The sequence below is a fragment of the Lutra lutra genome, chromosome 2, assembly GCF_902655055.1.
Source record: "Lutra lutra chromosome 2, mLutLut1.2, whole genome shotgun sequence".
NCBI classification, from domain to species: domain Eukaryota; kingdom Metazoa; phylum Chordata; class Mammalia; order Carnivora; family Mustelidae; genus Lutra; species Lutra lutra.
In genome coordinates, this window is record NC_062279.1 from 106,204,638 (window position 1) to 106,218,468 (window position 13,831).

General features: G+C 34.0%; 1 protein-coding gene across 4 annotated transcripts in view; it reads left to right on the top strand.

The window, feature by feature from the left end:
• GSTCD (glutathione S-transferase C-terminal domain containing) overlaps positions 1 to 13,831 on the top strand; it is a 140,221-nt gene that overhangs the window by 103,100 nt on the left and 23,290 nt on the right. For all 4 annotated transcript variants that reach the window (XM_047718138.1, XM_047718141.1, XM_047718139.1 and 1 more), the window contains 3 exons: positions 6,134 to 6,249; positions 6,412 to 6,456; positions 7,756 to 7,884. In XM_047718138.1, coding sequence (XP_047574094.1) covers positions 6,134 to 6,249; positions 6,412 to 6,456; positions 7,756 to 7,884 — 290 coding nt within the window. The remainder of the gene's footprint in view (positions 1 to 6,133; positions 6,250 to 6,411; positions 6,457 to 7,755; positions 7,885 to 13,831) is intronic.

Genomic DNA, 13,831 nt, shown 5'->3' on the forward strand with positions numbered 1-13,831 from the left:
CATTTGGGCTGTTTCCATAATCTGGCTATTGCTGATAATGTTGCTATAAACGTCAGGATGCATATATCCCTTTGAATTAGTATTTTTGGATTCTTTGTATAAATACCTAGTAGTGCAATTGCTGTGTCATAGGGTAGTTCTATTTTTAACTTTTTGAAAACCTCCATAATGTTTTCCAGAGTGGCTACACCAGCTTGCATTCCCATCAACAGTGTAAGAGGGTTTTCCTTTCTCCACATCCTCACTAACACCTATTTCTTGTGCTGTTGATTTTAGCTATTCTGACAGGATTGAGCTGATATCTCATTGTAGTTTTGATATGTACTTCCCTGATAATGAGTGGTATTGAGCTTTTCATGTGTCTGTTAGCCATTTCTTTGGGAAAATGTCTACTCATGTCTTCTGCCCATTTCTTAATTGGATTATTTATTTCTTGGGTGTTGGGTTTGATAAGTTCTTTATATATTTTGGATACTGACCCTTTATCAGATATGTCATTTGCAAATAATTTCTCTCATTCCATAGGTTGACTTTTAGTTTTGTTGACTGTTTCCTTTGCTGTGCAGAAGCTTTTTATTTTGATGAAGTCCCAGGATATTACATTTGCTTTTGTTTCCCTTACCTTAGGAGAGTTATCTAGTAAGAAGTTGCTATGGTTGAGGTCAAAGAGTTGCTGTCTGTGTTCTTCTCTAGGATTTTAATGGTTTCCTGTCTCACATTTAGTTCTTTAATTCATTTTGAATTTTTTTGATCCAGCTTTTGATATGGCTTTAAATAGGTGTTTTCTGATTCCCTCACCAAAGTTCTTAGAAACTTACATTCCCATATAAAACAGTTTCGTAGTTGACTTCTTTTGCTATTTCAACAAATACAGGCATAGCATTGATAGCTAACTTGTTTTTATGTTTAGTACCTGCAGAAGTAAGCATGTGGCCTTAAAATCCAGCTTGTCCTAACTACAGAGAAAATATATTCATTAAACTTTTACTAAGCACATGTTATGTACCTGTCCATCTTCTAACACTCTTTCCATTTAATTGGACCCAAGTTTATTGGTCAGGAAAAATCATCTGTATCTATTTCAGGAAGACAGAAGCAATTTTAGCTTATGGGTTTCTTGGTAGTTAATATAATTGTGCCTACATATCATTTGAAATTTTTTTTTTAGGTATAATTGACATACAGTATTTTAGTTCCAGGTGTACAGCATAATGATTTGATATTTGTAAATGTTGTAAAATGACCACCACAATAAGTCTAATTAACTAACATCCATAACCACACATAGTTATAGAATTCTTTTCTTGTGATGACAGCTCTTCAGATCCACTCTACTAGCAACTTCCAAATATGCAATACAGTATTTTTAACTATGGTTGCCATGCTATACATTACATCCTCGTGACTTATTTATTTTATAGCTAGTTTGTACCTTTTGACTCCCTTCACACATTTTGCCCACTCCCCCTACCCACCTGGCAGTAATCAAGCTATTCTCTTAGATTCCACTGTACATGATGAGATCATATGTTATTTGTCTGACTTATTTCATTTAGTAAACACCCTCAAGGTCCATCTAGGTTGTCTCAAATGGCAAGACTTCATTCTTTTGTATAGCTGAATAATATTCAGTTGTAATCTGTATACCACATTTTATCCATCACGCATCGATGGACACTTAGGTGGTCTCCATATCTTGACTATTGTAAATAAAGCTGCAACGAACACAGAGGTGCAGATATCTTTTTGAGTTAGTGTTTTCATTTTCTTCAGAAAGATACCCAAAAGTGTATAACAAGAAAATTTTTCACTACTTAACAATACTACTGTTTTATAGTATAAAAGATGAGTTCTTTCGGGTAGTACCAAAGTACCAAAAAGTAACTTTTTCTTTGTCTTTTTGAGAAATTTATTATAAAATACTAAATGTAAATGCAGTCAGGAGCATGGAAAGCTGATAGGGTTTCTGAGGTTCTAAAGCAAGAAAATTGGTTTCAAGCAGAGGAAACAAATGTATAAAGGTACCACCTCACTGCCTTTTGATGAATTCAAAGAACTATCCATTGTTCAGAAAGGCTGGAATATAGGGGATATATAGGAAAGTTCCAGAAGTTGAGTTTGCCAGAGTAGCAGGGCTCAGATCAATAGAGGACTTGTTTTCTTGCCAAGAAGTAAACATTGTTTTCTTATGGCAGAGAGATACCTTTGAAGGTATTTTAAGCACAGAAGAGATGTTTTAATGAGTGGATGTGGAAGGGACTTTAGTTACATACACAGGAAAAGCATGCTCAGTGACACGCTATGGCACAAAAGACAGGACCTAGTGAGCATAGCATTTTGGAGCTATACCAAGGGAAGAGAGCCTGGGAAGGAGAGTGAGAAGGAATATCCAATAAGGAGTCCAAGGGCTTTCTTGATCTAAAACACCAGGGTTCAAAATGAATTAATGAGTTCCAATGAGTTGATTCTATCTCATTTTCTTAATTAAATGATGTAATGATAATTAGCATCAGTTGAGGTTGAATCTGCCAAAGAAATCTATTAATAATCTGATTTGATTTGAGACTATATTCTATCCTGAATAAAAATAATGCAGACAAGCATTATAAGAGAACATCTTTAATATGTAATAATGTAAAAATAACCATGCTGTCTATTCAAGTAAAACTTGTCTCTAAGGAGCTCTAAGCACCTTAAATATTAAAATGAGGCCCTGTTTTCTCTATAGCAAGAGAGGCAAAATAACGAGCAATGCTCTTTCCCATCTGGTCATGCCTGTATTTTCAGATCTTATGTTCTTATGTTCTTATGTCTTATGTTCCACCACTTCTTCATCAATCCTCATTCATAAGCACATGAGCTAATTGCTGTTTTCCCCTAAATAGGTCATATTGTTCTTAGCAAACTTTCCCTTGCCATTCTATTCGCAAGTTTCTGTTCCTCCTTAAAGACTAGGCTGAAATGCCTCAAGTCTCTGTAAAGCCCTTGGTGATGTCTCAATTAGTCCTTTATTTTCAGCACACATACATTTGCACATAACGAACACCTGTAACTTCCTTTAGATCCTCTTTTAGCTCCCTAAGGACCAGGACTATGTTTTATTCACTTTGAGATGTATCCTCAGCATATAGACAGATACTTAGCATAGATGCCCAAGTGATATTCCAAGCCTGAAAACTATAGGTACCCTGGGGATGGGACCTGCCTTTCACTGTCTATTGCCCTGTAGAACATAAGTGAGCCAGCCCAGTGTTCTAATATTGCTCTTCCATTGCTTAAAAATTTATTCCTTTACCTTTGTATCTTTCTTTTGGACAATGCAAACAACACAGAAGTTGTCTAAATAATCAGGTTCCTCCTAACTTGAATTAGACAAGGGAAAGACTTCACTGTGGGAGAATTACATCACAGAACAAATGAGATCATTTGTATTAAAACATCTGACCATTTGATTCCTGGATTTCTTTTTCTATGATAGCACTTAAGGAACCAGCATTTTCAGTCAAACTAAAAATAGATTATAAATTTATGCTTATAAGTGGTGTCTTAGGCACAAGAATGTTGAATATAAATAGAGTGGACTGGATTTTTAAATTAATACCATATTTCAAAATACCACTTTCTTACCTTGTCCAGTGTATTTAAGATCCAGATCATGTTTCCAGGAGCTTCATAATATTTATAAAACTGGAATGGGTCAGATGAATGCTTTATTAGAGGTGGCTTTTCTATAAAGCATCTGAGCATCATGCTACTGTATTTTTAGCTCGATTTGTGAATATTACATGCAGCCTAATAGTGTCTATTTAAATACAACCCTGAAAATTACCTCTTTGCCTTCAACCTTCATATCAGCATGAATTCTTTATATGCAAAGATGCAAACTTAGCAAGAAAAACAGATCTTCATCAACATTTGCTTTTGAAGCAAACCTAAGAAATTAGGTAATTCTAAATGTCTAATAAAAATATGGTACCCAACTTCCTGTTAGTTGTTCCATTAAATACATTTTCTTTTCTCCTTACTCTTTTTTTTTTTTAAAGATTTTATTTATTTATTTGACAGACAGAGATCACAAGTAGGCAGAGAAGCAGGCAAAGAGAGAGGGGGAAGCAGGCTCCACGATGAGCAGAGAGCCCAATGCAGGGCTCAATCCCAGGACTCTGGGATCATGACCTGAGCCCAAGGCAGAGGCTTAACCCACTGAGCCACCCAGGTGCCCCTTTTCTCTTTACTCTCTTTACTCTTAACAAAAGGTAATTCCTTTTGACTTTATGAAAATCCTTTGGCTAAGAAATGTTAAGAAATCCACAAAATGAAGACTGAAATGTTTGTGTTTTTTCTTGTTTCTCGGTGGCTCCATTAAACAGCAGCATTTGTGATTCTAGCTTTCCCACAGGGCTCAAAAATACTTTTCTTTTTTTGCCACTCTCCTCCCCTTCCTGTTGTTACTCTTCCTCTTCCAAATCAGAACTGCATTGCCATAGAAAATAAGGCAGATTTATGAATGGATGGATAGATGAATAGCAGTGTGATTAAACCAAGCATGGTAAGTAGTTAATGGTAGAATCTAAGTGGAGGTTTTAGAGACATTCACTGTAAGATTCTTTCAACTTTGCTGTGTTGAAAATTGTCATAATTTCTTAGAAGTGGTAATCCAGGAAGGGTAGGATGTCAGGGGCTTTCACTTATTTTGTTTAATTTTTTTACAATTATATTATTAGAGGAAAATGAAAAGAAAGCTACATGAAACTGTCTTCATAAATAAAGTCACCAGCTACTGATTTAAATGCCCTTCATGTTTGAAATTCACATTAGGCCATGCTAAATAATTAAGAATGTGTATAATGATTTAGCTGTATGACAGCGACCACATTATTACAATAAGAGATTGGTTACATAAGTGTGGTAGATGTAGTCAATGGAATACTATGCAGCCATTAAAACTTAGAGCATAGAAACATGCATTGACATATATATCAATCTTATATATATAATGTTTTATAAGCATCTAGAATATTATGAATTTATGGATACAGCTGGAAGTACATATATACAAAGATACCAGCTCTGAATTATGTGATTATGGATCTTTTTCTCTCATAATAGATTTTTTTATTCATATTTTCTATTTTTTCCAAAAATAAAGGGCTTCCAGTGTTTTTTATTTTTGTAACCTAAGAAAGAAGGAAAACAGAAAACAGAAGGAAAGAAAAAAGCCAGGCTATTTTTCTGTGAAAATGGAGCAGGGAAATGTTGGTAACTGTACATAATTTTTGATCAAGCCAAAAGATTATCTGGGTTTGATTTTTAACTATATCAGTGAAATCTGCTCTCTTATATTTTCTTAATCTTGCTCTTACAAAAAGTGCATGTGAAATATGTAAAAACAAATAATTTCATTCATTCTTCTGAAGTTATCTTCTGAAGTGGACTTAACTAGTGGCTTTGAAGGAAAGTTAAGATGTTTTCATGCTGCTAGGCCCAAGGCATTTCATACTTGGAAATGCCCTATCTTTAATCTCTAATTGCATTAGATTTCTGTGTCTGACTCATGAGAAAAAGAAGCTTCAAAGCTGAAATGGTAAAATCTAATTTCTCTCTAAATACACCAGCTATTGATATATTTCAAACAATGTGACACCTATGTTCCAACGTTCCTAACCAAAAAAAGCTAAGAGTTCAAGGACGTGCCAGTTAAATAAGAAAAATGTTTTTATTTGTTATGGATCTCTTTTGTCCAAAGAGATTTAAACAATGCACTAGAATTAGGTAATCTTTGTAATCTGTCTCTGATAAGAATAGAGGCAAGAGACTATCACTGTTAATTTTTATTCATCTAGTAAACATTTATTGAACACTTTCTGACTCTGCCATTAATATTTCACTTATTGTTTCCTCTCTAGAAGACGCTTTTTCAGTGGCTCTTGACAGAGAAGTTGGACATGAATAAAAGTAAAAATATGCATTGAAGTCCATTTCTCTGCTCCTCTGGTCCTCTTATGGTGGATGATGTGGAATTTGTAACTCATTTATACATTTACCCCTCTCCCTGGATGCCAGCAGTCTGAGTGCCTTCTCACTCCCCCATGATGCCTAACATTTCATTGTCTTCATCTCTTGTCTTCCCCAGGTAAAATGTCCAGTGATCGGGCTCTGAGGAAGCAGCAGCAGTTAAACAACCTTGTTTACATCGTGACAAATCAGGCCAAACCTGGTGACAGAATTGTGGATTTCTGCAGCGGCGGGGTATTACGTCTCTCCTTTTGTTCCCTTTACTCTTTTCCTGACTATGTGACTTCGCTGTAGTACATTCAAAGTCATGTTTTCGTTTGGCAAGACTGCGGTCTCAGAATGAGAAAAAAGCCTTAGGGGCCAAAATTAACTTGTTTCTTTTTCTGCCTTTTCCAGGGCCATGTTGGGATTGTCCTTGCCCACATGCTGCCATCATGCCAGGTAAAATCTAAATAACCCATAAAAGGAAACATTGGAAAGGAAGGAAATAAAGGAAAAAGTATATAGCCAGTTCAGTTAGCAGAGTCTGTCTGACCCCTGCTCTTTGAATTCATAATCATTCACTCAGGTCACTTTATGTGGCACAGGTAGACAGGTAGTTTTTGTTGTTGTTTTTTTTTCCTTTGAACTAAACTTCTAAGAATCTTAAAAAAAAAAGTAGAGTAGGATCACAATACCTTTTTCAATTTCTATAAAAGCGTTATATTTTAAAACAAATTTTAGAAGGAATAACCATTCTGTTGTCAAATAAGATAATTAGTGGTGATACCAGTTTGTCGACATAATTTTATACCAGAAATACTATCTTCTGAAACTTGTTGAGCATATTCTTTTGGTATCTTGATTTTTATCCATTGTACCCAAACTGTAACAACAATAACAAAATTTGTTAAAGAAAAAAATAAGTTCCAAATTTACCACACTCATCCACCAAATGCTTTTCTCCCCATGTTCTCATCAAGTCGTTGTCCATGAGGATGCTTAATTGCTACAAATGCTAAAAATACAAATATAATTTTAGTCACCAGCTTTAACTCAGTATTGTAGCATAAATGTTTTTCCCTATTGCAAATAGTTGTAAATATCATTATTAAAATATCACCAAAATGTAACTACATAGTATGTTTTTTTTTTTTACATAGTATGTTTTTAAGGAAATGTACCATAATTTATGCAGTCATTGCCACCATTTGTTAGAAATTTCTTATTTTTTAGTCTTCTGCCATGTGAGATCATTTCCTTACAGTTACCATCTTTTAGCCTAAAGTCTAGAATTTGATGACTTTTTAAAAAAACACAAAATGAATGGGGCAGATTCTTTGTTTGTGAACTTTCTGGAAGGTGCAAAATAATTACAGTCATTCCTCACAGAAGAAAAAGATGAGGAGGAACTCATAGACTGGCCAGAATGACATGTAACAGAATGCTGGGGAGAGAGGGTGGGTAAGAGGGTATTATTCTTTTCCTTTTTTCGAAAATAAAGGGCAAAATAAATAAGGAATCCAGGGGTGGGGGGACTAACAGGTATCTGTTTTGTTATAAAGGAAAGTAACAACTTGGTGTTTGGAATTAGAGGAAGAAAGGTCATAAAGTAGAACCGTGGAAAAACAGAATCAGAGATATATGGTTTCTTTTTCTCCCTTCCCAACAGTCTGGACACTTAGAGACACAGTAATAATATTTGCCCTTATGTCTGAATTATGTTACTGAATGTATTATTGTTTCCTGGGTGAAATCTAGGTTACATTAATAGAAAACAAGGAATTATCATTAATTCGTGCTAAGAAGAGAAGTGATGAACTAGGTTTAAGCAACATTTGGTTCATTCAAGCAAATATGGAGTATTTTACAGGGATGTTTAATATTGGGGTAAGTAATCAAGCAATTTCAATTTCTTTAATTAAGAAAAATTATATGCCTTAGACTAATCAAAGGAGAAATTTTTATATTCTTTGCTAAATAAGTTTATAACCTTTGTTTTCTATCTCTACAGTATAGCACATTGATGAATATTATTTCATTCATAGCACTTCATCATTATGTGACGGAGGTAACATTTGCTTCTCTCCCAGATGAGAGCTTTATCTTCTTCACTGCAGAATGCCCAGTGCCTGAAACAATGTTTGACATATAGAAAGTGCTTAAAAACAGTTCTTAATTGAATGAACAAATGAATTCTAGTAACAATGACCTCCCTTGGTTTATTTTGCATTTTTAAAGATAATGAAAAGAAAAAGAAATATTGCTGTTATTTCTTATATTTGTTTTAAATAATTTTTTTTTAATTTTTAAAGGACCAAATGCTCAATATAGAAAAATACATAATGATACAAAGAAAAATCACCAGTATTTCCACTACTGAGAAATGAATAGTGTCAAAAAGCTTTGGTCTTATGTTTATGCACACATACAAATGCATATTTACACGTATGTTGACATCATACTACATAGATCTTGCTTTAACGGAACACTGTCATAAATCTTTCCCCAACTCATTGATCATGTTTCTTTTTTTTTCATGTTATAATGTGTAATTATTACTATGATGCTTTGTTTAAGATTTTGATATATTTGCCAAATCACTTTCAAGGAAGGTTGTGTTTACAAAACATACATGATAGGCTGGTCTAGCTGGAAATCTTCTTCAGTCTCACAAACTCACACTTTCATAGTTCTTATGATTTTTGTCCAGTGATGTTCATTTCTTAATATCAACTACTGGAAATTTGTGAGGTTTGTTGTTATCTTTTATAGTGAAAATGTATACAATTTTTTTCCTTTGTAGACATGATCTAGATTGGTTATCTCAGGCCAAGCCTATATGAAGAGAAGTAAACTGTTAATAAGAAAACTCAGGAAATGCAGACATCTGAAACAGCAAATTCAAATTAACTATATATTTATGTACAACTTAAATTTTACATAAATATTGACATAAAGTTTAAAGCTTCTCCCAGGAAATGAGATATTAAGCCAATGCCCATGTTACCAGTACACCAGGCAGAGTATTTAAGATGGCAAAATATTGCTGCCCATTTATTTACCTCTCAAATCACAAAATTCCCATCTTATCAGCCATACATCTCTTTACCCTTCTATGGTTTATAGGTGCTAAATCATTCTGGCATATTCTTGTAACTCCCAAGGTCATAATTCACTAACACCAACTGAAAATGTGTCTATCTTTTTTGATGTGATATTTTCTCTACATTTCATAATAATATGTTCATAATGGCTTTTTTCTTCCATAATTATTTTTGTCAAGATATATAGAAAGTGAATTAAAATTACTTGGAGGATTAAACTAAAATTAGATTTACTCTCAAGAAAATAATTTTCCCTAGGAGGATAATTGGGGTATTGTCACTAGATAAATCAAACTGAACGCATCAGTGGCTCCAACTCTTGTGTTAAATAGATTACAGTGAAAATAGTGTAGCTAGAGAGGAAATCAGAATTGGAAATGCATTAAAACTGCATTAATTCATGATTTTATGATATTTCAAATAAGGGTTGTTTTATAATTTTATAGTTTTGTGATTTTGTAGTATTTCGATAAGGGTTTAGTTAACATTTATCTTTGCTTAGTAAGTACCTTTTTCTTTTACTTTTTTTCTTTAGATATGAAAATAATGATGTAAATCAGATTTTAAGGAGAGAATTTTAAAGTCTTAGAATCAACTCTCTTTAGAACTTTAAGCAAATCCTTTATACATAAGAATTAAAATACTAATTATTATTAGTCTTACCTCCATTAATACAACAACTCTTAGCAGGCAAAAATGAATAGATTTTCTAATGTTGTCAAACTAGTTTGATCTCGAATAATGAAAGAGAATAAATCTAAATATTTTCAGATCTTTTTTTTTTTTTTAAAGATTTTATTTATTTATTTGACAGACAGAGATCACATGTAGGCAGAGAGAGAGGAGGGAGCAGGCTCCCCGCTGAGCAGAGAGCCCAATGCGGGGCTCTGGGATCATGACCCGAGCCGAGGCAGAGGCTTTAACCCACTGAGCCACCCAGGCACCCCTATTTTCAGATCTTTTAATTAGGTCTTCCAACATGTCCACCTACTGTACCTGCCCAATATAACCAGAATCAGTGAGGTAGTAATACTGTGTGTTCCGAAGAGTCATCTTGTAGTTTCTGGTTTACATTGTACTTATTTGAGAAATATATATCTTTAGAAGTACAAATGCCTAATGTGCTCATAAAAACATTCAGAGTCTCTAGACATTTTAACTTTAAAAATGATATTCCATTTTTGCTCTTAAATTTTGCCAAAATTTAAAAAATATATTATTGCTCATTGACTGCAGGGCTTCCCTGAGACAAGCCTAATCATACAGAAATTTTACATTTTTTACTTTACTTTACATGATATTTGCAGTGATTAATTAATGACATGAAAAATTAGTTATGATGGTAAACAAAGAAAATAAACATAATGGTAAAGAGTATGGACTTTAACATTGGGCAAATTTGCGCCAAAATCTCAGCTTGGCCAATTACTGGCTGTATGACTTTGGGCAATTTATTTAAGTCACTAATCCTCAGTTTTTCCATGTGTAGATTAGGCATAAAATACCTGGCTCATAGGATAGTGATACAACATATGTGAAGCACTTAGGTTGTGTGTCCTTCAGGAAGTACTCAGTAAATTGGGCCTCCTTTTACTGTTGTCAGTGTGATCTCTGCATTTAAAAAGGGTGGGAGGAATATGCTAATATGGATTTTTTTAAAGGTAGCTATCTCTATTCACTGTGTAATAATGTTTTTTCTTTATTGTTTTCCATACTTTAAAAATACCTCAAATTTAAAATGTTACTTTTGTATTCATGATAAGGTAAGCAATAAAGATAGAAGAATAAATATGTGTTTAATATTTCATAGATAGAGATAGATAGATAATAGATTGCTTTTTTAGCCAAGAAAGGCTAATAGGTTCCTAAGGATTATTACAAGGTATCTAAGAGAATTCTGAACATATAAAATATTTTTTTCTTTCAAAACAAGTGATTATTGTGGAAATACCTTGTTATTTTGTGATTTTGATTATAATGACTATTAGTGTCCTGAGGAAAATACTTTGCAAAAGTAAGAAACATCCAAGAAGAAGAAACATCCCAGTTTCAATACATGTGGCTATATGGTCCCGAATTACGCATATGTTATGGGTTGAATGTTAGCGTCCTCTTTCAAAAAATTCCTATGTTAACTTCCTAACCCTTAATGTCACAGAATTAGGAGGTGGGGCCCTTGGGAGGTAATTAGGTCATGAAGGTGGAGCCCTTCTGAAATGGAATTGGTGCCCTTGTAAGAAGAGAGAGCCTGCTTCCTCTCCTAGCTGTCTCTCTGCAAACCAGGAAGGGGTTCCTCACTAGACATTAGATCTGCCAGCACCCTGATCTTGGACTTCTCACCCTCCAGAGCTGTGACAAATAAATGTTTGCTGTTTAACCCACCCACATATGGTTTTTGTTTTGTTTTTTTTTTTAATAACTGCTCAAACTAAGACAGTATGTATTGATTAACAACCCTTAAAGGGAAACATAAAAAATTGCTTCCTTCACAAATGGATTTTTAAGGCTTAAAAAAGCGGGGGGGGGGGGGGGGAATCTATTAATGCTTTGTCTAATGCAAGACAAATACTCTTCATTATTGTGAAAACTTACTTTACAAGATTATGCTTTTTAAGACCTGACCTACAGTGTATATTAATACAGATGGACTCAAACAATATTACAGAAAGGAAAAACACACTGTATTGAAAAACAAAAACTGTATCAATGCTAAACAGCTTGCCCAGCAAATGTTTTTGCTGGATAATTCCAACAGTAACAGAGTCTTCTGAACCAGGTGATAAGGTATTGATTTTTAACAGTATGGGTGAATATTTTCTATATTGTCAATATATATCAAAATCTCAAAACGGTTTATATTTGAGTTATGTATTTACCTTTTTCTATCTTATCCATAATAAGTTTTTATATGATTGTAGTTTACCAGTGCTGAGTGCTTAATTACAAGCTCATTTCAAGTTATGTATGTTAGTATACAATTATACAATGTAATTGTATACAGTACAATAAATATGCAATTATACAATGTAATTCAGTAATACCTTTGATAAATAATTTATATAATCCTTATTTTAAAAGAAAAGGAACTTGAGGAAGTATATCGTCTGCAGACATAATTTTGAAAAGATATTAAGGCAAAATAGAGGACTTCCACGTGAAGACAGCAGATAGAGGTATTTCAACCTCCTTCTCTCCAAGAAAGATCAGATCCCCAAATAACAAGGAGAACAAAAACCAAAAGAATCATACTCCATCTTTGATGAAACTACGTTCAAGATTCTGTAATTTGAACCATAATATATGAAGGCAGAAAGCACATTGAAGAAAAATGGTAAACTATTGAGTAGAAAAAGAGGAAAGAAACTTAAATGCCTGAGGAGAAGGAATGACTGTCAGGAAGCAAGTCACTTTGCTCTCATCGAATCCCAGACAGTGTCAAGAATTCAGGACACCAGAAACCTCAGGGGAAGGGGATAAGGAAGAGCTGAAATCATGTTTACTTAAAAATATTTAGATGGCAATTCACAGACCTGTACCCCTGGGACTAATAATACATTATATGTTAATAAAAAAAATTAAAAATAATTAGAGACCCAGATACTTACCTCCATCTTGTGTACACTCCATGAATCCTGCAAGGAACTAGAAGGTTATTCTATGAAGAAACTGAGCCCAGAGATGCTCAAGATACAGGGATACTGGGCACAGAGGAGGGCAAGGGTGATATGCCATACTGAAAACAAGGACTCAGTGAGAATCTGCGTACTGAATGATGGATCTCTTCCCCCTCACCCCCCAGTTGCCCTTACTTCCAGAACTTCAGAAGTTGGAATCATGTTCTCAATCAAAGAGATCAAAAAATGTTTGTCTTTAGAATCAGAGCTGTCCCCAGAGAAAATGACTATAGATACTGTAGCTGTAATTTAAAAAAAAAAAAAAGGCAGCTAGCCACCTGATCACTCAGTCACTAGTGAAGCCCACCAGTCTTCAAGCCTTTCATTCAGTACTTCCAGTCAGATTCTTAGTGATTCTCTCTTTAATGTGAACTGACATCCAAGGAATATCAAATGTGGAAAACTTCTGAAACAGAAGATAGAGACCAAAAGCATACATAACAAAGGATCCCATCCATGGAGAGATCAGAGAAGATATTACATGAAGGAAACACGGGCAAAATGAAAAGATGGAATGGGGGTGAGGAACGAAAAATGAACTAACAGAAAACAAGAAGGAACTTCTTGGAAATTAAAAATATGTTAACCAAAATTGAAAAAAAAAAAAAACAAGTAGAAAATCTAAAAAATGAAGTATGACATCACCTGTAAAAATAGAACAAAAAAAGAAATAGAACCTGAAATAAAACATTTTTTTTTAAATTGTGAAAGTAATAAAGAAAATGTTAACATTTCAAGAAATGTACTTCAGGAAACTCCTAGAAGATGTGTTTCACTGATACAAGAGAGGAATAAGAAAAAGGAATAAGTGGAATCTAACACAAAAGGAGGTGAAGAAAATTCTCAGTATGATGGCAAGGGAAATCTCAGGACCAGAGCTAGGCAGAAGGCCTAGAAAGCATTGAGTCGTTTAGTTAAAGGTCAGAAAGCCCAGGAAAGATTTTCAGGAAAGAAAAATGAGATGGATTACTTCGTAGTTTTTATACAGTGGAAAGTTATATGATAGGGCATTTTACAAAGCTTTTGAGTAGGGAGAGGCTTGAGTGTTTAAAAAAA